The 26,036-nt window shown below is 40.4% G+C and overlaps 1 protein-coding gene across 1 annotated transcript; it reads left to right on the top strand.

Moving 5' to 3' along the window:
* Positions 1–4,445: 4,445 nt before the first annotated feature.
* Positions 4,446–26,024, top strand: LOC135235959 (branched-chain alpha-ketoacid dehydrogenase kinase-like). Its single transcript, XM_064302055.1, has 11 exons — positions 4,446–5,102; positions 7,909–7,977; positions 13,236–13,346; positions 15,132–15,179; positions 15,965–16,084; positions 16,708–16,806; positions 19,578–19,651; positions 21,973–22,101; positions 22,457–22,546; positions 22,940–23,095; positions 23,423–26,024. The coding sequence occupies exons 1-11, from the start codon at positions 4,845–4,847 to the stop codon at positions 23,565–23,567; spliced, it is 1,299 nt and encodes a 432-aa protein (XP_064158125.1). The 5' UTR covers positions 4,446–4,844; the 3' UTR covers positions 23,568–26,024.
* Positions 26,025–26,036: the final 12 nt, after the last annotated feature.

Below are 26,036 nucleotides of genomic sequence, written 5' to 3' on the forward strand. Positions count from 1 at the left end.
ATCCAGCCAATACAAAAGCCCTGAAATAAATTAAAGATAAGATATAATTTATCATTTTTGTCCTCTGAAGTGGCTGCATATTGCAAGCCATTGTAAAAGAAAATAAACAAAAAAATCTGACTTTGGATCTCTTAATAGCTCAGTACACATTGGCTAAGGTTCAATCAACCTTTTCCTTAATGTTCACTGACATGTAAAGAGTGAGTCTGTTCATTTCAGCAATCACTAAAATGAACTCAGGAAACTTAGCATTTGAGCCCAAAGTGTTTTTAAATTTACTTGTAAGTCAAAGTTAAGGACCAATATTTGGCTGGTGGGAAGCTCACTTGGTAAATGTGTTGCTTGCAGTGCATGACTGAGCATCACTGAACTAATCCAACCCATGCCAGTGGCGACTAATTGGCTTAGCATTGCTCAGGGAAATGGGAGGAACACAGTCAGCAGGGATTGTTCAATGCTCGAGCGACTCCTGCTGGCCGTCCGGACACCCATGGCAGGCTCTCTCTGTACACAGATATGAATAGGACTCCTCCGCCCCTGCTCACTGCCTTTGCAGCTTGAGGCTGTGGTGTGAAAAGAAGCAGCTGTCTGATAGCTGTCTCGCGGGTTTCAGAGCAGAACCATGGATTGCCTTCACTCTCCTGAGCTGGCTGCGGGGCCAATGCTGTATATGCTTGTACATAGGTAGTTTGAATTGGACATTCCAATTTTGGTGTGACTGGGCATGCCAAATTTGAAAACCAAAGAAGGACAAATGTTGATTGAGTACAATTGTTTGTTGAGCCATTGTTCATGAATTTCAGCTTTAATGATAAATAAGCAGAAACAGGAAGTTCTATTAGCACACTGAAAAAGCCCTGATCTACAGCATATGTGCATGGTAATTAAATGCATAGTGATCATATGAATTTACTAGACATTGGTGGTATTAATAAAGAGTATATATTATGCAATCACTTATGTTTCATCCACTGATAATGTGGTTAGTTCTGCCGTTCCATAACATAATGATAGATTCGGTATCTGTTTTTAAACAGTCCGTTTTTAAAAATACAGATCAACTTTCTTTTAAATGTATAAAGAATAATTGCTTACCGGAATGACATATAATCAGGGATAATAATCTTGGCTGTTAATGTTTTGTTACGTAATGAGATGGCGTCTTGGCATCATTTGAATAACTAACCCAGTGAGACCTAATCAGCATTAAAATTCAGGTATTCGCATGAATGAGACATTAATGTTTGGCTGCTTTAATTTGCTTTCTAAAACTGGTCAAATACAACAGGTTTTTAAAAATAAGAAAAAGGTTTTTATCAAACACCATTGCAGGTAAATAAATGTTTAATCCAAAATAAATTTTAAATAAATACATATTTTACAAGCAGAAATAGGCAATACGAATCACCAGGAAAACAGTATGGCGATTAAGAGAAATTACAACACTTCAATTAACACTATGCCAATAAAACACAATTCTAGCCATCTTTTGTGCAAATACAGATAGTTTATAAACAGTACAATATTTGTAGTTTCACCTGAAATCTATCTTTATCTTTTTTAATGCATTTTTAGTTTCTTCAGACAGATACATGTTCTTCCTGCCCATGACCATGCAATGACAGAAACACTGGAATATGGCATTTGGTAAACTTTAAAAGTGTAATACAGCCATGGATTGTGCTCTTCCATAATGATTCCTCCTCTCTTCATAGCCTGCTACACCAGGGTCCTGGAGAGAGGGGCAGCTCACAGTAAAGTCTCTAAACAAACTGGGTTGGATATCACAAACTGGAGAAGAAGCCAATAATGCCATATGGTACCTCTCATTCTGCCTTTCCCCATTGTCATATCAATAATGGATGTATCTATAATGGTAATTAAGTCCAGGGCCTGGGCTAAATTGACCAACAGCCTAAATGCCACTCCAGAGAATACTGTCCAATCTTGCCTCGGGACACAATATGAAAACTGAACACCTTTGCATGTATGATATATTTAGCTAAAGCTTTCCCTAGATGAGGACAGTGCTTGGCTGCTCTCAGATGCTTTGACAGTGCTATTGGACTGCTAGCTGTCCAATTCAGCAGTTCAATAAAGTCAGAGCGGCTGCAAGCAGCACATACGCTCCCTGCTCTTACGCATGGAATCATGGGAAAAATCCTTGGCCAATGCCCTTTTCACAGTGCACTGCTTTCATTACGGGTGCACCAGGGGCACAATGTAAAAGGGGCACTGGACAGACAAACAGGAGCAGTGGACTGAGAAACAACAGGCTCCTTTCTCTGTCTAAGGACCCTATTTATTTCTGTACTTACCTACAGTGAAATTAAAAAATACAAATCGTATTCATACAAAGATTGATCAACAGTCCACATGAGTGAATACTGAATGATGTATATCTGCAATATGTCAGAAACTTGAATCAAAAAATCAAAGCCATTTGTCTGGATGTTAAACACAGAATGTTAATCTGCTTACAGTCTAAACCTGCGAAATCATTTGTAGTGCTGTTCTTCTGGTACCTTGAATAGGAGCTTGTCCATTGTCCATACAGATCATATTCATTTTCTTGTTTCTAAAATACACAGCAAAATGTTCACTGTTAAATCTTACAGAGTACATATGGTCCCAGCTGGACTCATATGTACTCTGTTACAAGTTGAATTAACACTGGAAATTTTGCCGTGCATCTGCTTTCAACCTTAAACTGCAGACAGTTTTTGTTTTGAACTTGTGCCCCCACTACATTGCTCCCAACGCAAAGTTTGAAGTAATTCCAGATGCAGATTTTTTGTTCCCTTTTTCGGCAGAAAGCTGTCATCCAGATGTCCTCCTGTGTGAGACAAAAACATAATGAAGGATGAATATGTTGAATTAATAAAACGGTCTGTCCAAGAAAGCCACCACACAGAACATAGGCATTTATCTCTTCTTGTTGTGGTTGGGAATAACGTAGTCAATGTTTTGCCTCGCACTTTGAGTGTCCTGTAATAGGCTGTGACATTTTTGGCTTTTATTTTACCCTGACTTTCTCCAAATGTGGAATGGACAGTTTATGTGTTTTTGTTCCCATTCTCACTGGTGCAGCCTTGCTGTAGATCTGGAGCCTGCACTCTCACTGAAACACGAGTCAAGCTGGCGTTCTTTTCACTCCACAGTCCAGCAGCAAAGCTCACAAACAGATTGAGACCAAGGAAATCACTTCATGCACAGCTTGTGTATCCAGACCCACATGACTGGCCAAAGGGAGGTGCTGGTGAGCAATGAGACCCAGGCAAAACTATAGCCAATTATGCATCAGCATGTGAAACTGAAAAACATAATCTTTATGCGTTGTGATGCAATCCAGTCATATATGCCAGAATACTTTTTCAACAAAATATATAGGCCTACTGTAAATGTATTCTTGTGAATTCTATAACCATAACAAGGGCTATCACTATAACAGTGAATGTGAATCCACATGTGAATTGTTATTTGATTACAAATCTAAAATTCACTGTTATTTAAGGGCATTTTTTATACACCTTTTCACCTTTTAGAAATGACAGCTGTTTTTATACAAAATTATGAATTTATGCATATAAAATTATGAAATATAAAATAAATGAAAAAACATCAAAATTAAGTCTATTAGAATGTTTCAAAGATGACACTCTCACTGTCCAAATGAGATTGAAAACAGCATTGACATGAAAACTCCGTTATAGCTATTCATCATGCATCCCCCCCCCCCCCCAAATTGTGTTTTTACATTGATGGTGATGGATGCTAACCTGTGTTCAGTCCGTGGTGCATTACGTAAGCTGTTCAAAATATCTATTAATGCCAGGTGTTGGCACCTGCTATCAGTAATAAGTCAGCTGAACACCTGTTTTGCTGTACCTTGGTGACACAAGTCCTGCAAGACCATTGTATGATGTAATGGAGCTTGGATAGCGTGATTACAGTTAAATTGCTAGATAACATTTTCCAGTTATTAGACCACCCATTACTTCCAAATTTTTGAGGACACTCACCAGACTCTGTATGCCTTATTCTTTCCGTTTAGTTAGCAAAGTTAACTGATGACCTCCTGATGTTTTACATTTATTAGTATTACATTTAAAATATATATTGCTTTGAAAAAAACTTCTAATATAAATAATCAATTATCAATTTAAAGCAATAATAGGCCCAAATAAATGAAACAGCTTGTATTAATATTGATGAACACTGGCAAATAAACCGCTGATTATTCTGCAGGTTTATCTAATCTCTCCTGCAACTGCCCCCAACAACAGGAATGATTGTTAAAGCCTTGGTAGCCTAATATTAGCTACATCACTTAATGATGCAAAATTTAAGAACTATCAGATGCATCCCTGTTGCCTTGACTACTAATCTTTGTGTTCCCAGTTACTGTATGCCTATTTGAAAAAAAGCGCTTGGATTCAGGAGTGTGCGCATCGCTAGCACACGTCCTCTTCTTAGGTAAGAGGAGTGTGCGCACAATTTTAGCACACTTCCTCTGCTTAGGTAAGAGGTGGATTAAAGCCAAATCGACATAGCAATGGTCAGTCATTAGGCTACTGGCTGGGTAGGGTATCTGCCCTCAGTCTTGTCCCATCTGGTTGGAGAGGGAACACCCACTGTAGCTACGCGAGTCGTCAGTGGCTTTGTGCTTGGAGCTAATCTGAGTTAGCAAGAAAATGGTGAAGGTCAGCTTCCTGTGCACTTGCCAGCAGATGCCATCTCCAGATTCGGGAATGGGAAACTGAAGGAAATGCAATACAGGAGAAAATAAATCGAAAAATTACCGAATCCAAGAGCCGTGTTACGACAGTCTCCAGGATCTGAAAATGCGGCGGAGAGCGGCAGACACGGCGTTAGAGATGCTAAGCTGCGGTACCCTGCGACTCGCTCGTCCTGGGGCGACGAGCATTTTTCCATCATCTGCTAATAAAATAACCAACAAGCAGTTCTTGATGAGCTTCGGGGCTAATCAAAGACTTCGGTCCACGTCCTCCATACATGGATATTCTGAACTGGCCAGGGAGAGATCTAAAGCTGTGACCTCCTTTTACAACCAGTCAGCAATAGATACATCGGCGGAGAAGGTGAGTCGTGATGCTAGCCTGCTTAGTTAGCGCTAGCTGTCGCATCAGGTCTAGCTGAATCCTTATTTTATTTTCGTTGTCCTGTGCGCTAACGTTGGCGAGATAATATTCACTGTCAAGTGGCTACGTTAATTAGAAATTAAACATTAGCTACCTGAATAAACCATTTATAGATGGACTAGGTCTACGCACACTGCACAGCGCACGTTTGCACACTGCACAGCGCAATGTTAGCTTGCTAGTTAGCTAGCACTTGGATTAAACGTTAGCGTGCTAACGTAACGTTATGTTAGCATCAGTAATTCAACTCCGCTCTCTCCGCTGTAGCCTAGTAGTAGAAGTTTGCCATCTTCGCTAACGTAACCATGGAATTAAAGTTCATAATGAGACCAGCTCAGTGAAATACATCGTTGTGTTTTGCTTGTTGACCAACATACAATCTTTCCGAAAGTGAAAGTAAAGAGCAAGTAAAGGCATGCTGTATAGTTAGCACGTTTTCCGTGATTACACGTGATTGAGCTATCTTGGCTACAAGCAGTGCGAATACAGGAACTCAACCGGAGATCCTGGCGTTCCGGGAATATAGTCTATATTTAAACACTGTCAGCAGTGAATTTATTTCACTTTGTTTGCTTGTCAAATTTTGGTTCGATAGATGATAAACGCAGTTAATGGTTCACATTATAGTTCCATTTATCATTTTGGCTGCTGTGTATCAGCGAAATCGGAACAGGAAATGTTTACGTTTTTCAGTTAGCTAGTCTATTTAACGAGGAAATGGTACAGTCACCCATTGTGGCATTTCAGTATGTAATAAAAGATAACACTAACTTGGTTATCTCATTAAATAAATAAATGAGAGATTCTTGGACATCAGTATGCATTTTCTGTGGAATGTTTGTTAGGATACCTACAGGGTTATGTTTTTTGCAACGGTGTAAAACTAGAAAACACCCCAAATTGTTCCATATATCACGACTGTGTAACCATGTTCACCCCATACACATGTCGTGCATAGGCATATTCTTACCCCATTGTGCGTTATTCTAACAGATACCTACCCGGTTTTACAGGCCCCGATTTACCGCCTCCATTGTACATACAGCTTCATGGTTTTTTACATAAATAACCACAGTGGCCATAGACTCAGCCCAGACGAACATTAACGTCTGTATCATATGACCTCATGTAAACAGACATAATTAAAAAACAACACATCCACACAATAAAGCCCAAAACTTGTGCGATTTTGCGTTTTTACTTCCTCCCTCCTACTTTTTCCTGCCGATTTACATGTTCACAAATCCCTATTTAGGTACATCTCCCAATAAGAAAATCTGATCAAAGTAGCCAATTGAGCTGAAATGTTACCGCCTACTTTTTTCTGGCCCTGGTTCCGGAAGTAAATTTCCCAATTCATTTTATCCATAGACATTTCAGGAAGTCCCTAGATAAAAGTGTTTTAAGCCTTGCATCGAATCAGCAGTGGCTAGATTAGAGCCCACTTTACTGTATATAGTTTGTGTAGCCCATAATGGAAATCTCCAAATATTACAATATCCAATGTTTACGGTTCAAGATTAATTCAGAATGCAACTTGAAAATAGTAGGCCTACCCATCATGGTAGGCCACAGTAGGCCAACCATTGTATTATATAATGAATATCTGAATCAGATTTTATAAGAAAAACAGCTGACACACCGTACTGGATTTACCTTAAGACAACACTCAAGGTCAAGATTGAACAAGTAGTACAGTAGTAAGCAGCACAAAGAGGCATATTGGGATGGCAGGTATGCCACCCAGCCAAGTTGCCACCTTACTAACGACACGACAGACCGACTGTATAACAGTACAGACGGCTGTCAAATTAAATTATATAATTAGCATTGCACTTTGGTCTAGTAGGTCACGTTACCGGTCGTATAGAAACTGGCGCGAGATAATGACTGTGAAATTGATATCCACTAAAATAATAAAATACACACATGCTTTTGTGAGTTCCGCTTTCAGCAGTTTCACTGAGTGTAATGTCAGCTACCTTGATAACGACTCATCAAATGCACACACAAAATGACATATATAGAAGTGCACTTATTTAAAACAGAAAAATTTTGTTACTCCCACGTCTACTTCCCTACTAGCTCACTGGGTAGCGCATTTGCATGTGTGACAGCTGAGGTTCAAATCTCGCTTCGGACTCCTGAAAACGTCTGAGTCATTACCTTGCCTTGCTGGGTAACTACGAATTAAACATTTTAACTATTGCTTTTGCATCTGTATAATCTTTGTGGGAATGTAATTTATATTTCCGTCTTTATACAACTACAAATAAAACATACCCACGCTTCACACCATTCCACGTGCGGCATTTTGGCCGAGTTTAACATTAGCCACCTTGCTGACTAGATGACGGACCGACTGTTTAATGCCAGAAGAAGACTTCCAGCTGAAAACACTTTATGCACACTGTAATGATGAACACCCATGGATAGTTGGAATGCAAGCATCAATAAGCATGGGTAGCATTGCACTTAGGAGTGGATGTACAATACCGTATATAACATGGTGACAACAAATAGCAGTATTGCCACAATACAGACAGTAAATTCTATATCTGCTCACAATAAGCTAAAGAAAATATGATAATTGCTGTTCTATTATAACATGTGGAGGAGATAGCGTTTAATGTCTCTCCGTCTGTTCTCCTCCAACAGCAAAGCTTTGTGTCACGAAAAGAAACATGAACTTGCAAGATCTTTAAGCCCTGGATCACATGTCTTATGCCTTTTGTTGCCTCCTCAGGCCTCTGTGAGACTTACCCCATTCTCCATGCTGTATTCTGGGAAGTCAGCTGATGGACATCACATCCTGGTAATTATTCCTTTGTATTTTATAATATGGTGTGTGGACTTGGGCTAAAGGACAATAGTGATGTCTATTACATAAGTGTTTTTTTAGTTTTTTTGATTATTTTATTCGGCATTTCGTAAAGTTGGGATGCCGACGTAAAATTTGACTTTAGGAAGGAGTCCCTCCAGGTTTGTTGGTAAATAATGTGCAGTGCACTATGGCTGAACTGCACTAAACTTACAGATAACAGAGGATGGAAGCCTAGTGTTTCTCTTTTGGATCAACAGCAATATGGGACCAATAGTACCATTTATTAACATTGAAAGACCCATCACATTCAAGATATACATGTGCGATAGCTTTACAATAGCTTTTTGTGGAATGTGGAAAATCCATTTTATCATTTCTGCCTTGTTGCCCTGTTATTAGTTTCCATTAATCTTACTTCTGTTTGTCATGGTACATCACCGCTGATGGATTTTCTTAAGATGTGGATGTACAGCTTAATGAGTTATGTTCCATCCTGCTCTAAAGTGTAGTGTTCTTTGCACCTTGCTGCTGTTGTGTATTTTCTTTCTCTGTCATGCTGATTTTAGCTAAAAAAAAAAAAAGTATTGAAGAAGCAATTTAAAAGTTTAACAGTATGCCTATGTGGACTACATCCTGATAAAGGCATGCTGCTGAAACATGTCTGTGACTTTCAAATAAAAAAAAAGCTTTTTAATTGCATGGAGAGAAGCGTGTGATTTTCATTTTTAAAAATCTGATATAATGGGCTGTTAATCAACACCTTTTTGGGTGTGCTTTTTATTAGGCCTACTTTTTCTATAGCTGAGATTTTAATACAAATACAAGCAATGATAGTTGATTGGAAAAATGGTACAAATTAGCTTAATTCCTGAAAGTAATGAAAATGAACATGGGACACTGGCCGTGGGGAGGACAGACATCTATTGAAACCCTTTTTTTTGGGTTTAGGGGCCAGAAGACTGCTTTTCTCTGAGCAATGAGCAGGGAAATTGCTCCTGAGAAATACAATCTGTGGAATTATTAGCTGAACGTGTGTGTGTGTACAGTTGTAAAACAGTCATTTAGTGTTGCAGTTAATTTCAGTAAACTAATTTTGCTTCCCAACTGCAGTGGCTCACAAAACTAGTTACAAACCGACTATTGGTTTAACTGTAGAGAAATTCAGCTTTACAGCGCTCTAGTGTTTTCATCCTTACTGACAGGGAGAGTGAAGAGCTGTGTATTCGGTAGATCTAAAGCACTCCACTCAGAAGACCTGCCAGGTTTGCCATTCCTGTTAATCACAAATGGACATTGTCAACAGCCATTTCCCTGAATGTTCATGCACTGTTTTAGTCAATCATAAACAAAGACACTTAAATGCTGTGCCAGCTGGACATTTCCTGGACAGGATTTAGTTCTCTCTGCACACACACAAAACATATTCAGGAAAGGACCATCAACCCAGTGTTCCCTTGGTCATCTTTGATAAAATTAGCGCCTGTAGGATCCAACTGCAGGTGTGCAGTGCCGCTGTTTAAGACAACCAAAGTTCTAGACTACTGCTGTTCTAGACCTGCAGTTTTGGACAATGCATGCGCAGATTGCAGATGAGTTTTAGACCAACAGTTTTAGATGCTGAATTTGTCATTTGTCTCTCCCCCGTTTGCTATAGTATGTAGTATTGTTATTCTTCATCATAGTTCTTTTTCAGAAGTTTATTGCTAATATTGTATATGTGCACAATTGCAAAATGCAACAATTAACAGTGAAAATGACTGATAATACCACAAAGACCAATAATACCAACAAGTGATTAGCGAAGCAGACTTTGTAAATAATAACATTTTAAGAATATTGTTCTTAAGCCTTCAGACTGGCTAAATAAAGATTAGCTAAATGAATAAATTGCATGAGCAACAACGTTATATGGGCCTCTGTTATCAGGAATGTCTGGAAGTTCATATCATTTCTCAAATATTGAAGTCAGAATGGCTGTAAGGACTATTAATGAATTGTAGTTTAATCATTAATTCTAATAATAACAAAAAAGAACAATGCAGAATGTCATGGTTGAACTGTTTTTATAAAAACATTTATTTAAATCATTTATGTCACGTTGACATGTGATCTTATGTTCTGATCATTGCACAAAATGTAGCCTTTCTAGAAGAAATCTTTCAAATACAGAGCTACGGTTGGCCAAGTTATAGACTAATTTCTAAGATTCCTCTTACAAAACAAGGATAAATGGAAATTCTCCCATTGCCGATATTGAACTTTTATTGCCAAGCAGATCGGAGCCATGCCTGCAAACAGGGCAGTGATGAGACAGTGGTAGATGGAGAGGTTGTTTTCCAGAGAGTGGGTCAGTGGATAGGTGTGACTTGAGTGGATTCTATCAAACACTAATAGGCAGCCATATAGCATAAGAAGAAAGGCATGAACGCACTATAAATTCCAAAGCTGCTGTATAAAATTGACACAATAATGGGATCTATAAATAAATACAAATCACAAACTTCTCACTTTGGGTAGCCTGGATCTAGATAAACTTCATTGCAGTTTTGATAAAATAGTACATATGACCTTGAGGAGACTTATTTCTCACAGAAAGGAGAAGTCCGACAGATAACAGTTTGACACAAGAGAAATGTGTGTACATAGCAGTGCACACATTTGTTTGGGTCAATGCACCTTTGGGCAGAAGGGTGTTTGTATGAAAATAGGCTAAACCTAACTTGACCTTCATGGACGACTGCCCTGTTGAAGTGTCCACTGAGGTGAACTATCAACTTGGCATGTCCCATTGGCTTAAAAATGCTTTTGCACTACAAAATGGACAGTGAAACAAGATGCAGGATGTTGTGCATGCACTGATAGTGGGTAGTTCACTGCCTTTTTGTGTTGTTGCATGTGTCTAAAACAATATATATATATATATATATATATGAGAGATGGCAGACATTAATGTGATTTTCAATTACATATTTTTTTTCACCCACTCACACACACACACACACACTTTAACCTGTGTCTATATGTTGTATGACTTAACGTTACATGACAACTTACAAAACTACCTAGAAAGCTAGTCTAGCGTGTTATCGTGAAAAATGTAGGAGCTCTGACTGACTGATTGAGTAGCTAACTAGGTAGGTATGTCCATAATTATAACTTACTAGTTGTTCTGTTGGCATTTTCAGACCTACTGAGGTTGTCTAAAACTGTGGCGCTCCACGCCTGCAGCTGAATCCATCTCAGATTTGGTGCTAGTTACTTGTACAGTAAGAGATGTTTTAAAATCTCCATAAATATCTTGTTTCTGGTCTAGGACCAACAGATTCATGCGTTGAAAGCTTACACAGCTTTGGACAGTTAACTTTGTGGAAGAGGGTGGTGGGGATGCATGATCATAACAGGGTCATATCAGTATCACCCAATAATAGCTTAGATAAGAAAGGATTATGGCCTATATCAGTGGTTCTCAATCACAGTCCTGGGGCATCCATGTGTATGCTGGTTTTTTGGCTCGTTGTAATTTGCTTTGCCTTTGAATTCTTCGTTTACTACCAAATGATTAGTTTTAGGTGCCTTGTGTTCAGGTAATTGTTTAAACCTCTATGTAATCCTTTTCAGTATAGCACAATGTGCATCTGGGAATTGTATTCTTCATTATTCATATATCTGACATGTTGTGATTTAAGAGGGTAAATAATCCCGCAAAACATGAAAAAGGTAATTAAGAAATTTTGACAACTTGTTAAAATTCTGGGATTGCAGTTGTGGTTGGAATGAAAACCAGCATACACAGGAGTACCCCAGGACCGAGGTTGAGAACCACTGGCCTATATGATGGGCTCATACACGAAATGAGGAGAAGTATCTGGACACCCCTTGGTCTGAGGCAGTTTTTCATGGTTTGCGCTTGGCCCTTTACTTCCATTCTAAACAATTCTGTGCTTCACCAACACACAGCATGGTCTATATAGAAATGGTTTTGTTGAGGACAGTGGAAGAATTTTCAGCACTGTGGGATCAGTTGGAAAGCCAACTGCGAGCCATGCCTAATCACCCAATCAGTGCCAAACCTCACTAAAGCTCTTCTGGCTGAATATAGGCTAAGCAAAATGGAAGAAGATTCTGACTATGCCACTATTCTGTCTATTGGTTTAGCTGACTCGTAGGCATAATCAATTAGATTATCTTGTGTCTAGGTACTGTCAAATTCATCAGAATCATAGGAATTTGCAGACATTGTAAATCTATGATCACAACAGGGGAAGGTGACCAGAAAAAAATGTGATGTCGTCAAATAGCTAACCAATGTGGCTGCACACACAAAACAAATAGACCAATTTTGGGAAAATTCGAACAAATGTAACTTTGTAATCATTTTGGTACATCTTTCTCGATTGACATTTCTCGATTGATTTATTTCTCCAAAAAGACCCAACGTTGCCCATATGTTGCCGTTCCCATTTAATGGTAAAGTAAGCAAGCTGAAATATACAAATTAAATGAACAAATTGGTGATCTGTGCTCATCTATCTCTTCCATGGACTTGGGAACTTGGAGGCCAGTTGCATTTGTGCTGTAATGTAAAACAAGAAGGAATCAGAAATGAGCAATGTGCCAGTCAAATATTGGTTGTTATTTGCACCAGAATTTACATACTGTGCACCCCGAAGGAGGGTGAGTGGAGCCGGGCGTTCTTGTTTGCCTGGTCTGATTTTGTTGGGAATGTTCACAGTGCCAGTTCTGACAAAATAATTGGTGTACTCTAGACAGCTAAATACATATTTCAGACAGGTTCCTTAGATTTTTACAGAATCAGATACTGAGTTACAACAACCTGCTGAGTAGCTCTGTCAGCTTGTGTTTCGCAAAGTAGGAGATCATGGGTGGCAGTGTAACATAATGTTTATGGAACTGGTCTTGCAACTCCAAGGTTTGAGTCCAGTGCCATTGTACCCATGAGCAAGGTACTCAACCGGAATGGTTTAAAGGGACATGTCACTTTGGTATAACACAAGTGATTTTGTGGAGCTTATCCCATGGTATTTACATAGCATAAAAGAATATAATCTGTTTAAGTTACTATGGGTAATCTGGAAAACCAAGGTCCCATTGGAGTATTGGGGGAGTGTAAATGGGAATGTGGGACCTTGTACAGTTTCCTGGAAGTCTGTGTTTGAAATGCTATATCTAACTGTTTCCCTAACCACCCCCTCTCCCACCCACCTTGGTCTTCTGTTTTGTGTCTTAAGAGCAGTGCCAAGTACCTGCACAAAGAGCTCCCGGTGCGCATCGCTCACCGCATCAAAGGTTTCCGCAGCCTGCCCTTCATCATCGGCTGCAACCCCACCATCCTGCAGGTGGTGAGTGCCCCGCCGCCGTGGCTCCTACGCTAACGCTAAAGCCGCTGTTCTTATGCTACGTCTGAGATCCTCTTCCTCTGTCAGCCTGCATGAATCTCTGTTCCCTTCTCCTCTCTCAGTCTCAGATGGGGGGCGGGCCCTGCGCTGTGCAAAGCAGGGGCGTGTCCCAATCCCAATGCCATATTTGGAAATGAACAGATTCATTTATATGTGTATAATACACATTTGTTTTATTCCTGTAGTTGACCAATGATGCTGGGAACATATTCGAAAAATTAAATTGGCAAAATTAAGCAGTTGCGAAAGCTATTTCAGCACAATTTCTCTTGTGTATTGAGAGATTGACATATTTATTGAATAAAAATGCAAACCAAATTTTGTTGGTAAACCCTTGATATTGCTCAGGTGATGCTTATAGTCCCATTCAGTGAACTTAATTGACCAAACTCTTGAAGTTTAACCTCTGAATGGGAAATGGAGAGCTTCTCAGCTGTCCTGTGAGTGTGCTGTTTTGTGTTTTTGCTGAGAATACAGGAAATGGTTTGTTATGAGGGTCCTACCTTGGCTTAACCTCTGTGTCATCACTACAGATGTGAGGTATGTTTTTACTAAAGCAATGAAATAAACCCAGGGGTATTCTACAAAGGAAGAATATACCCAGGGTTTCGCCCAGCAATGCAGATGCCATTTTCCAAGGAATTAATTTGACAAAGGGTAGTGCTTTTATAGGTTTCAATCCATTAACCTGCCCCAGACCAGGTTAGCCGTGCAGCATAAGTTACCATGATGATACACCCCAGTTAATAGTGAATCCGCACTGTGATACGGAAAACCCAGGGTGAAAGCTCGAGTTGGCTCGCTAACCCAATAAGCTCGCTTCATAGTACACACCCTGTTTGGTGATTTAAGGGGGAGTGGTATTCAATTTCGTAGTCCTTTGCACGCATTCAAATGTTGGAAATGGGAGTGACTGAAATAGGAGATGTGATTGGGCGAGACAAAGGTGATCTATAAAGATGTAGAGAAAAAAAATCCACCCTTGACTTGCAATAAAGAGGCATTCCAGTAAAAAAAACACTTCAGACTAGATCCGATCATACGGGTCTTTATTTCTGCTTGAAGAGCAGGTCTGCCAAGAGTCAACACTGTACTAAAAAAAGTATTATTTACAGCGATACTTTATACCCTCCCAGAGAGGCTGTGCAGCCATGTGCATGTCGCTACCAAGGGCAACCACCTCGCTGGGTGGAAAAGTAAAACTTGTTTTCCCACCAGCCAGCTACAGCGAGCTCTTGCACTCCCTGTTTGCTTCTCGCCCAAGGCCTGTGGGAGTAGAGGATAGGCCCCAGCCTGTGATATACTGGCACCTGACTCTCACAGTTTATTCAGCCAGCCCTTATCAGATGGAAAATAACAGAATGTTGAATAGGAGAGAATACATCATTTTATATAACCTGTAAAACGAAATGTAATAACGAAATATATAAAAACATGTTAACCCTACAACTCTGTAATGAAATCTTCTTTCACCATTTAATTGCAACAACACTGGCAACTGGCAAGTGAAAGGGAATACAGTGCTGCCAAATGTGCAAATCTCCAACCTGGATTATAGCCAAAAGGCAAACTGAGACAGTACGGCGTTCTCGGTATTGTACTTTTATTTGTTTTAGTTCGAAGATGGAGGGTGGTGTTAGATTTGACAGTACTGAATGATTGCTCTGGGCCTGGATGCTCCTGAAAAGAATAAGTGTTTTGACATTTACCTGTTTCTTTCTCCTTCAGCATGAGCTGTACATTCGGGCCTACTACATGCTGAGTGAATTTCCAGCGGTGAGTGACTCTGGGTGTGTCCCAGCCTAACAGAGAGCAGACTAACTGGAGAGAGACCGGTGTAACTGCACCATCAGCCTCCCCTGTAGCTTGTATTAATTTGTGTATTAATTTAATCTGTGTTAAGATTTTGTTGGCAGAAAACATTTGTCCTTTTTATTCTTTTGAACAAAATCTTTCAAAAGAATCTTTTCAAGTCTTTCAATTCATTGAGTATAACCAGCCTGTAGCCTACATTTCTCAGAGACAAATGTCCACTGTAGTCTGGACTTTAGCAGAGAGCCATATAATTGAAGAGAATATAACAGAGAAGAGTAGAATTTAGGGAGTTGTGCGTAAAGTAGACAGGATAAGTAAAGAAACATTCATATGTTCAATGAAAATTTGAAGTATGACCGTTGAGTGCCATGTTGTTGAACCTGGAGATGATTAATCTACAACTACAGCACTGCAATGCAATCATTTAGTAGTGTGGTTAGTTATGGTTCACTGGACACAATGTGGAATTATTAGGTAATTTACATCCTAATTAGTCCATTATTTTTAACTGTAGGTAAATTAAGACAGGGAATAAGTTAATGTCAAAGTGCACCCCTCTCAGCCTGCTGCTTGTGAATCTGGGGAAGGCCCAGTCATTCACTGACATCCTAAAGCCTAAAACCAGTTCTCTGTTGTTCAGTGTGTTTATATATTAAGCTGTAATCTGGACTCTCCTGACTGAAAAAGACTGATAGTTTTGTAGGTTCAGTGGTCTGATTTTAATAATGATCATTCCTGTCGGGCAGATCAAGGACCGTGAGACTGAAGCTCAGTACAGCAAGCTTGTGCAGCAGCTCTTGGACGATCACAAGGATGTAGTCACCATGCTGGCCCAAGGCTTGCGGGAAAGCCGCAGGCACATCCAGGTAACGGCCGCGTCTTAAGAATGTGCGCATTACTGCAGGTATGTGTGCATTCCTGCTGGGTATGTGTGTTTTCTCGCACAATATGATGCTACTGATTGTGATGTCATCATATCAGAGGTAATGCCCACTGAATGCAGTGCAGAAAATAGAAAGTGTAAGTACTGTTGGTGTGAATACTGGGGACACAACAAGTTGTTCTTACAAAATACTTCACCCTTAGTGTTTGTGTTTCTGTATGGAATACAAATCATTTTGGTTTTTAGAGGGTCATGTGACCCTCTTTGTACAGAACAAAGTTAGTGCAGTTCTCGCAGGATTGAAAAGTGGATAATTTACCGAATTAAATGAATGGGAGCATTTATTAAACGGTGTGCTGTTCAATCGTTTCACCTGAGCCCAGGTCAGGTGTGCAGTAACGAGTGTGTGGTGTGCAGTAAGTGTTATATAATGATTTCCATGTCGCAGTTATTAGTTCAGTGGTTCTTTTTCCTTAAATCAGCAGGATCTATTGGTACATGAACTTCTGTTTGAAAAACCTGTATGTGAGATTCTATTCATTCAGGTGACAGTATGTACTGATGAATACTGGAAACTGATGAAAGCTGTTGTGTCTGTTGTTTCAGGATGAGGCGCTGATCCGTAATTTCCTGGACACCACCCTGACCTCACGACTGGGTATCCGAATGCTGGCTACGCACCACCTCTCTCTACACGAGGACAACGTACGTCTCGAATACATGCTTTCAGTGTGTCAAACAAGGAAATTGTGCAGGACCTCTAATACACGCTTTCAATGTGTCAAACAATGACAATGTGTGTCTCTAATACACCTGCGTCTGTGATACACACTTTTATCATGTCACGTTAGGAAAACCTGCATCTATAATACACACTTTTAATGTTACATAAGATAAACCTGCAGCTACAATACATGCTTTTAATACGTTACATGAGGGAAATGTATGTCTCTAATATACAGCTACATGTGTCACACATAACATTGCTGATTTTACAGTAGTGTTTTATACAGTTAAATGCAAAGGCATTGGGACAGTGACTTAATTTTTGTTGTTTTGGGTCTGTACTCCAGCACACTGAATTTGAAATTGAACAATGAACATTCTAATTTTCTGCCCCTGATATACTTGTTTGCTTTGGGATTATGTTTGGGTTCATTGTCCTGGCGCATGTACATTTCAAATGTACACCTGGCGGTGTACATTTCAAAATCCTGCTGTTGCTGTCAGCGGACACATCATCAATAAAGACTAGTGAGCCAGTTCCAGTGGCAGCCATACATGCCCAAGCCATGACACTACCTCCACCATGTTTCACAGATGAGGGGGTGTGCTTTGGGTCATGAGCAGTTCCTTTCTGCTTCCATGCTTTTCTCTTTCCATCAGTTTAATACTCATTTTATGTCCATGAGACTGTTCTAGAGTTATAGAGTTTTAATCTGGCCATGCTGTTCTTGTCCATTTTCTTTTGCTCCCCTAAAATAGGAGACTATGTATAAAAAGGGCTGTAATTCCTGCACGGATCACCTGATGTGAATGCAACTGAGAGTCTGGACTTTAACCTCATATTCATTGTTTTATTTCAAATCCAATGTGCTGGATTACAGAGCTAAAACAACAAAAATTATGTCACTGTCTCAGTACGTTTTTATTGTATGTTTCTGATGGACATAATAGACATTGACAGCTTGTGTATTGTTCCTCCTGTGTGTATATTTCAGGCAAGTGTGGCGGCAGGGGGTGTGGGGGGGATCAGGTATCAGGTCTGAACGATTATGTACCCATTTGTTGCTTCAGCGGGTCACAGTGTTCCCGTAACCTCAATGGAGGGCGGTATATGTCTGCCTGTGTTCCTGTTACACCTGTCACAGTGCTTCACTTCACTTAGCTGTAGCTTTAAATTAATATCGGTCCAAGCAGCGTCGTCTGGACCCAAACACTGGCAACCAAAGTGAAGCAAACTAATACGCAGCCAGAGTTTCAATATTGGGTTTTACGTTGAAGCCTGCAGTCTTGTACAGCGCTGTCTACCTAGCGTTTGGGGAAAAATGTATCCACTGCTTTTGAAGTTCTTAGAATTGACCTGTTATAGTGGTCCATGTGACCAATTGATGTTAACTTTTGCAGGTTGATTCTGTGAGTGTATTTGTACATACATAACCGATTATGACCAAAAGCCTGTATTGTAAGGTCTTTTTGGAATGCAGGGCAGTGCTGTAAACTTTCTCATAATAACTTAAAACTGCAAATCAGTTAATATAGCTAGTAGACACTACAGTCACAAAAATACAAACCATCTACCAGTTTAAGATAGAAGCCCCACAGGGGATACGCATATGAGTTCTAAATGAGAGGCGTGTACACTGTTGCAAATTTGAAATCTCTGCAAGAAACTGAGTTTTTAAATGGGATTGTATCCGGAGCAATGTATTACCACCATGTGTTGTGATTGTGCTGGTGCAGTACGGCTGGAGCCCTGTCATGGCTGTCATTGTAGGGTTATGAAAAACCTCATTTACTGCAATTTGATTTGTTGCAGCAACTATTTTTTGTGCATTGACTTAATGTATGTAAATTTGCAGGAGATGAGTATGCAGATTGGTGTACTGACAGAATTTTCACGTCAAATGAAATGTTCTCAGAAGCTCATGCTCATTCAGGCATGTTTAAAAAAATCGTTTGGCTGCTTGGTGGCTCATTTGGTTAAGGCACCACACTGTGGTGCACGAAGGAGCCCCATGGTATTTAATCGAATCCAAACCACGCCAGTGGCATGGTGCCTCCATAGGATAGCACACAGTTGGTGATTGCATCTCCCAGGTTATGGGATATTCACGGAGGAGCACGGATCTACACTCTACAACTCTTGGATCTACAGTGAGGATCACTCATAAACGCTGTTGCAAATGGAAAATAATTAATTGGGCATTCCAAATTAGGGTGAGCATTGAACATGTTCAGCCTCACATTGGGCTTTAATTTAATTTAACAATATAAAAAATCTAAATGTTCGGAATTCTGTATGGCAAATTTGGTCTTTTTAAATGAAGTCTCTAGATCTAACAAGGCAGGAGTTTATTTGACTTGCATTTTCATTTTGTCTGGTATTGCACCAGCCATTTGGCCAACTGGCTGTAATGTTGATCATTGGCTGTTCTGCACAGAGCTCATAGGAGAGGGAGCATGGTATTTTAAATGATTTACTCATTGTTTCCTCTCCATACCCTGTCCAGTGACAACATAAAGAGCATCTTGGAAACTATATAATAATGTTCATATGCCTCTGTTTGGGGCCTTTTGTATCATTTAAATCACTGGTGGCTGTCATTTAATTCAGAGTGAGGACATTTGGGAGTTGGGCCTGCAGCATTTAATGATGAATAAGACTTAATTCTTCATGTCAGGGTGCAGGAGAGAGGCCTCAGTAACCTGCCTCCCTTCCCTGTGTTCAACCACACGTTTGTCGTCTGTTACAGCCTGACTTTGTGGGAATAATCTGCAGACGCCTTTCCCCAAAAAAGATCATCGAGAAATGGGTGGTTTTCGCCCGGTGAGTGTCCCACCAGATTCTTGGTTGTTCTGCAGGTTTGAATGTTCTGAAGTTCTGAGCTCTGATTTTGTGCTGACGTGCCGTTAGCTTTGTGAGCCGCAGATCCTGCTGTCCTGCTAAGGGCTCCTTAAGGAGCGCTTTGTGTGGTGAGCGCACTGTCCACAATTAGGCAAATATTTGCCGCCCGCTGCCCAAACAGAATTTTGAGTCATTTGAGTACTTGCTTTACATGCACAAAATGATTCTTGAGTCACTTGAGTCCCAGCTTTACATGCACGCAACCAAATTGTGAGCCACTTGAGTACTTACTTTACATGCACAATTCTTGAACAAAGTATGTTTGAAGGATAACACCGGTCATTTTTTCAGTATCAGCATAACCTATGAAAATACCAAAGCTGAAAATGTTTCCGTCCAGCTCTCAGTACTTTTTTAAGTTTTCCTGCCCCCTTTAGGGTTTAATCTGGAAAGCCATTCATTTCAGTTGTATGCTGAACTCATTCAATACAGCTCAGAAAGATATATTTATATTTTCAGAAAATGTAACCTACTATCACAAAAAAAATGGCCGGTGTAATTTTAACCAAATTCACTGGGAACTATTTTCGATATTTCAGTTCTGTGACAAACAGCTTTAGTAAGTACCATTGTCACTTTATTAAGTAGGTTCTTTGTAATGGTGAATTATGCTGACCAAAGCAACAGTTTGTCTCTTTGCTTTAATACTTTTTTTGGACAATAGAGTTCTGTTACTTCTGGTATATTGCAGTTGGCTAGATGGACAAATAATTGTTTGTAGGGTATGTTCATTAAGAGTTGGACTAAGACATTATCAGTTTTGATCTTTTCATAGGATATTTTTACGATACTGACAAAATGAAAATTACCGGTGTTATCATTTAATCAGACAGGTATTCAGCTTATTTGTGTGTAAAGTATGTATTCCCCTGGTTCTGCAGATTTAAATGTTTTTTTTATTGTGTGATACTTCCTGATATTAATTGTATACTACCTTTGTTGGTGCCCCCTTCACTGACAATCTTTAAATTCTGAAATACCTATGAATTGAATGGTTATGAATTTAACAGTTTATGCATTTAATTTCCTATAGAGTGTCTTAGCCATGCTCTATCGTCTTAAAAAAAACTATATTTGTCATCATTGCAAGCTCAGACTCCTCTATGCTGTACCAATCAAAAACAAGTACTCACCTTACAGATGATCTTGCCAACTGCACTTTATAACAAATGCACGTCAAACCAGTGCTTTACTAACATGCCGGTTTCCCCATTAACTTAGTAATGGCTTTGCATGGTCTTGGCAAGCTGTGAAATGTGGTTTGAGTTTTAAAAGATCACGTCGCATACAGGGCTTATCGCAGAACAAAGCTTCCACCTGGGCCCCGCTCTGTTAAATACGTTCTTTATTAGGTAAGAAAAGAATATATTCCCAATCCTACTAATTCAGTGTCACAATGCATCGCTTCATACATGCTGATGGGAGATAAACAAAATGATCACAACTTGTGTGCCATTTTCTGTGTATGAGACCGTTCTTTCATTTTGAATAGGCTGCTTCTGTGGGGTTTTCTGTCGGGGGTACCTCTGATGGTGAACTTGTCATGTCCGTTTTTTTATGCAGATAGAGACGAGGGGTTATCCTCTATTTTCTGTCTTCAATCTCAGGAAAGACTAAATAAATTTCGCAGCTCGTGTTAAGTGGCATTCAATAGCGTTGGGAGACGGTTTTTCTTTCGCATCTTGGATTATTACTTTTGAGTGTCTACTTTGACTGAGGTTAAAACTACTGCAAGCCTGGAGTGAAAATGTCCCTGTCTATACTCTGTGCATGTGAAAGTGAGGGTGTGTGTGACAGAGATGGTGTGTGTGTGAGGAGCAGTGTGAGAGTGTGTGTGAGTGTGTTTGTGAGAGAATATATGTATGAGAGAGGGAGAGAGAGAGAGAGGAGTGTGTGAGTGAAAGTGAGATAGCATGTGAACGAGTCAGTATGTGTGAGAGTGTGTGTCTATGTGAGAGAGTGAAGCTGAGAGAGCACGTGAGTGAGTGAGTGAGTGAGTGAGTGAGTGAGTGAGTGAGTGAGTGAGTGAGTGAGTGAGTGAGTGAGTGAGTGAGTGAGTGAGTGAGTGAGTGAGTGAGTGAGTGAGTGAGTGAGTGAGTGAGTGAGTGAGTGAGTGAGTGAGTGAGTGAGTGAGTGAGTGAGTGAGTGAGTGAGTGAGTGAGTGAGTGAGTGAGTGAGTGAGTGAGTGAGCGAGCGAGCGAGCGAGCGAGCATGTCCTCACGGCTCTGTCCTGTGCGTGGCAGGCGTCTCTGTGAGCACCAGTACGGTAACTCCCCGCTGGTGCGCATCAACGGCCACGTGGCGGCGCGCTTCCCCTTCATCCCCATGCCGCTGGACTACATCCTCCCGGAGCTGCTGAAGAACGCCATGAGGTGAGGCGCTCGGTCGGCTCGCTGCGGTCCTGTCAGTCATCGCCGTGCGCTAAGGGAGACACCTGAGGATGCGTCTGCACCTTTAAATGCCACTTCAGATTTAACCCAATCCCAGCCAGTTGTATGCCTCTGAAGGAAAAATATTTTACAGAGAAGAAAACGCAGATGTCAGCTACTTATTTTAGTGGGCAGTGTCCATTTTTAGCTGTTATTTAGGGACCTGCTGTGGTCTCAAACGTGGATTATGATTCCAGTAAAACCCTAATGCAGGGCATATGTTGAGCCAGCGGTGTGGATTGAACCCGGTGGGGAGATGAAGTGTTTTTAATAACCTGCGTGTGCCGTGCGCTCTTAGGGCTACCATGGAGAGCCACCTGGAGACCCCCTACAATGTGCCTGATGTGGTGGTGACCATCGCCAACAATGAAACGGACTTTGTCATTCGGTACGTGCCCCATGCAAACAGAACGGAGGCGTGAACATAAGCTCATTTAAACTCTTTATGTTTTAGCTCTGTGCTCAAACTTAGGCTTTTCTAAGAAATTGCAGTGCTTGCGTGCATAATGCATGTGAGATTGACACGCAGTCTGTTGAAATAGTTTGAACATTCTAACTACATGTGGAAAAACAGAACCTTGAATCCCATTTATTCTATTATGTTTGCGGCTCCACCACCAGTACAATGCCTCATGGTCAGTGGATGGCTGTAGTGGATGGACGTTTCAATAAAAGATCCTTCATGCCGTTACATTTGTGTTGATATTATAAAGCTATAATTCTAGTATTATTACTTAGTAGGTTATAATGTTGTAATCTGAGATATGCACTGTCTCTGCAGGATCTCTGACCGGGGCGGAGGGGTGCCCCACGCCATCCTGGACAAGGTGATGGACTACCACTTCAGCACTGCGGAGGAGAGCACCCAGGACCCCCGCGTCAGCAACCTCTTCAACACCATGACCAACAGCGGGCTGCAGTCGGGCCCCATGCACGGGTACGAGCGCTAGCGCCACCTGCTGTTTCCAGTGCTCTTACAGCAGCAGGGCTCAATCAGGCACACACACTGTCCGTGCAGTAGTGTTTCAGTGTTATTATTATTATTATTAATAATAATAATAATAATAATAATAATAATAATAATATTTAAACAGCACAAGGATAAGTACTGCACAATATCAAATTAGATAACCTGAAATTTAGCTCACACAAGTCACAAGTCTGTTATTCTGAGTGTACCTATTGATGGTTTTTGGGTTGGCTTTTAAGAAGACGCTGTCGCTCAGTGGTTTGGTCTCCCCTGTGTCCGTCCGTCCCCCCTCAGGTTCGGCTTTGGTCTGCCCACGTCTCGGGCCTATGCAGAGTACCTGGGCGGTTCCCTCACCATCCAATCACTGCAGGGCGTGGGGACGGACGTCTACTTACGCCTTCGACACATCGACGGCAAGGGGGAGAGCTTCCGTATCTGAGACTCCTTTGGGGCTGTCAGGCCTGAGGGGGCATCTCGCCCTGGAGCTGACGTCCTGACATCCAAACCGCCGCTGACCATCTCCTTAGCAGCCCTGCAAGGACGGCACGTCTCTCGCCAAACCCCAAGAACACGGCAGACGGAGAATCGCTTCTCTTCTGACCTGGTGTCAAGTGACTGATTTATGTCTTTTATTTCATTTTACTTTATTATTATTTGTTTTAATGGTCTCAGTACATTTGGTTGGCGGCGGTGGTGGTGCAGAGTGACACGGCTGTGGTTTAGTGTTATTAGTGTCCCAGGGCCCCCCAGCAGGTCCGCCCTCACGCACCTTTTATTCTGCATATCCTTTGAAATTACAGGTGAGCATTAAGCGCCACACAGCCAAGAGTTTCATCTGTGAGTTAAACACATCTGTGTGTTCATGCGGTTTCTAACGCTGTGTCCTCTGATTTGTGCTGTGAGACGAGATGAGCACTAGGTTGGCAAGATTTGGAAGATTTTTGCTGAAGTTGTTAGTATTCGCTGGCTGTGGGTCCCATCGTACTCTGTCGGCATCATTGTGAACAGAACCGCACTCTGCAGAAGGAGCCTGCATCCATAAAATGGCTGTTCTGGACTGATTCGTATAGCTCAAGGTAACAAGGTTGCCTTCGACATAAACTGCCTTTTTGTTAAACTGTGTTTAGAAAGAAATGAAATTGGGACTAATTGCAGTGTGTTTCACAGCTCCTGCCTTGCCCCCAGTTAGAGGGAGGTCTGTTTTTAAATATGTGTACTCATATTTTAGTTGGTAATTATGGGTCAGTCAGTCGTGGTACTGTGAGGGCAGTATAAAAATTATCCCAAATAGAATAAATAGATAAGGGCATAAATATTGATCAGTGGGTTTATTGATTTAAGTTCATAAGTGTTTCATTGTAACCACTTAAACCAGACAATTTGTTTCTTAATAGTTGTTCATATTTATCTTTCACTGTGGTTATAACTCACTGCAACATATAGTAATCACAAAACATTGTGTTCAGAAGATTTCATTTCTCTGATGTGACACTGAGCTGAACTCAAAGGAGACGGCTGAACTGAAGTTCCACATGAACTTCCGCTCTCTTGGTGCATATGCTGTGCATGAATAGTTATTAACATTTATGAATGCTGGTTATACACTGTAGGACAGGCTGGGGATCAGATAGTATTGATATTTATCATCCCAAAATTAACTTCAAACTAAGCATTACAATGAAAAATGGTGTATGTGCCCTTATTTTATGCATTTTTTAAATATGGATGTGCGTGTGTCTGTGTAACATCTAAATTAATTGTAACTTTAGATTAAAACACATCGGCAGTTAATCCGTTTTCATATTAACTGCCGCTGGAATCATTTTTTTTATTTTAAAATTCCTTAATAAATGAAGTGCAATAAATTCTAGTTCTAGTGCAAGTTTGTTTAGCTGAGTTTTTCAACTCTGGTTAATTCTGTGGTGAAACAATATGTCAAGGCTCATCTTTTCATAACGCATTATCTGTTCACACATCTGTTAAAATATGATGAAGTTAAAAGAGGATAAAAGGGAAAACACACTGTCATTGATTATTGTGAATTGTAACATTGTATTTGAATTGAATTTCACTTTAGTCAAGTGCTAAAAATGACTTTTTCCCCCCAATTTATTTTTAGTTGCCATAGGAAGACAACCTTCATAGTAATTAAAATGGCATTATATTGCAGTTCAAATTTAACTAAACGCAGTGGTCAGGCAGTGACACCCAATTTCAGGGGCAGTTTCAGCAGTGTCTGTAAGCCTGAAATGCTCTGTTTGACCCGTAGAGGGCGTTGAAGGCCTTAGGAATGCTCACAGCTCAGGGAAGAGGCACCAACCTGAACTGATTTTTGAACTCATTTTTCATTTGGAAAACCACATGTCGTGAAAATGGTGGTACAGATGCAAATGACTGTTCATGTTTGTGATTGGGGAAAAAAAAATATTGCAACATTTGCTAACTACATTTCAGAAACCAACACTGCTTCGTATTCCTCTTGGATATTACCACACTGAATGTGAGTTTCACCATATATTTTACCTTTAGTAAAAGGATCCAGTTACTGAATGATATTTATTACTTTTTCATTTTTATATTTAATTTTCATGGGAAAATACTGTCCTCTTTGAAATTTTACCACAGTGAGAAATGTTCAAAGCATAGTTGCATTGTCTTGCAAACAATAAGGCCTTGGTCTGCCTTTCATTATATGTTGTGTTATTGTGTACTCTCTGTCTCACTCCTGCTTCATAGCTGTCAAATTTAGTGTTTTTTTATTTCTGCAATACAATTCAGGGAGCTGTGATTGTTGTGAGATATTATTTGAAGTTGCATGAGTTATCACATTTAAATGGACAACTCTGATGTGTTTGTACACACAAATAAATAAAAAATTCATTGCATTCACTGGAAATGATCTTAGCAG

Source organism: Anguilla rostrata, chromosome 12 (assembly GCF_018555375.3).
Source record: "Anguilla rostrata isolate EN2019 chromosome 12, ASM1855537v3, whole genome shotgun sequence".
Taxonomy (NCBI): Eukaryota; Metazoa; Chordata; class Actinopteri; order Anguilliformes; family Anguillidae; genus Anguilla; species Anguilla rostrata.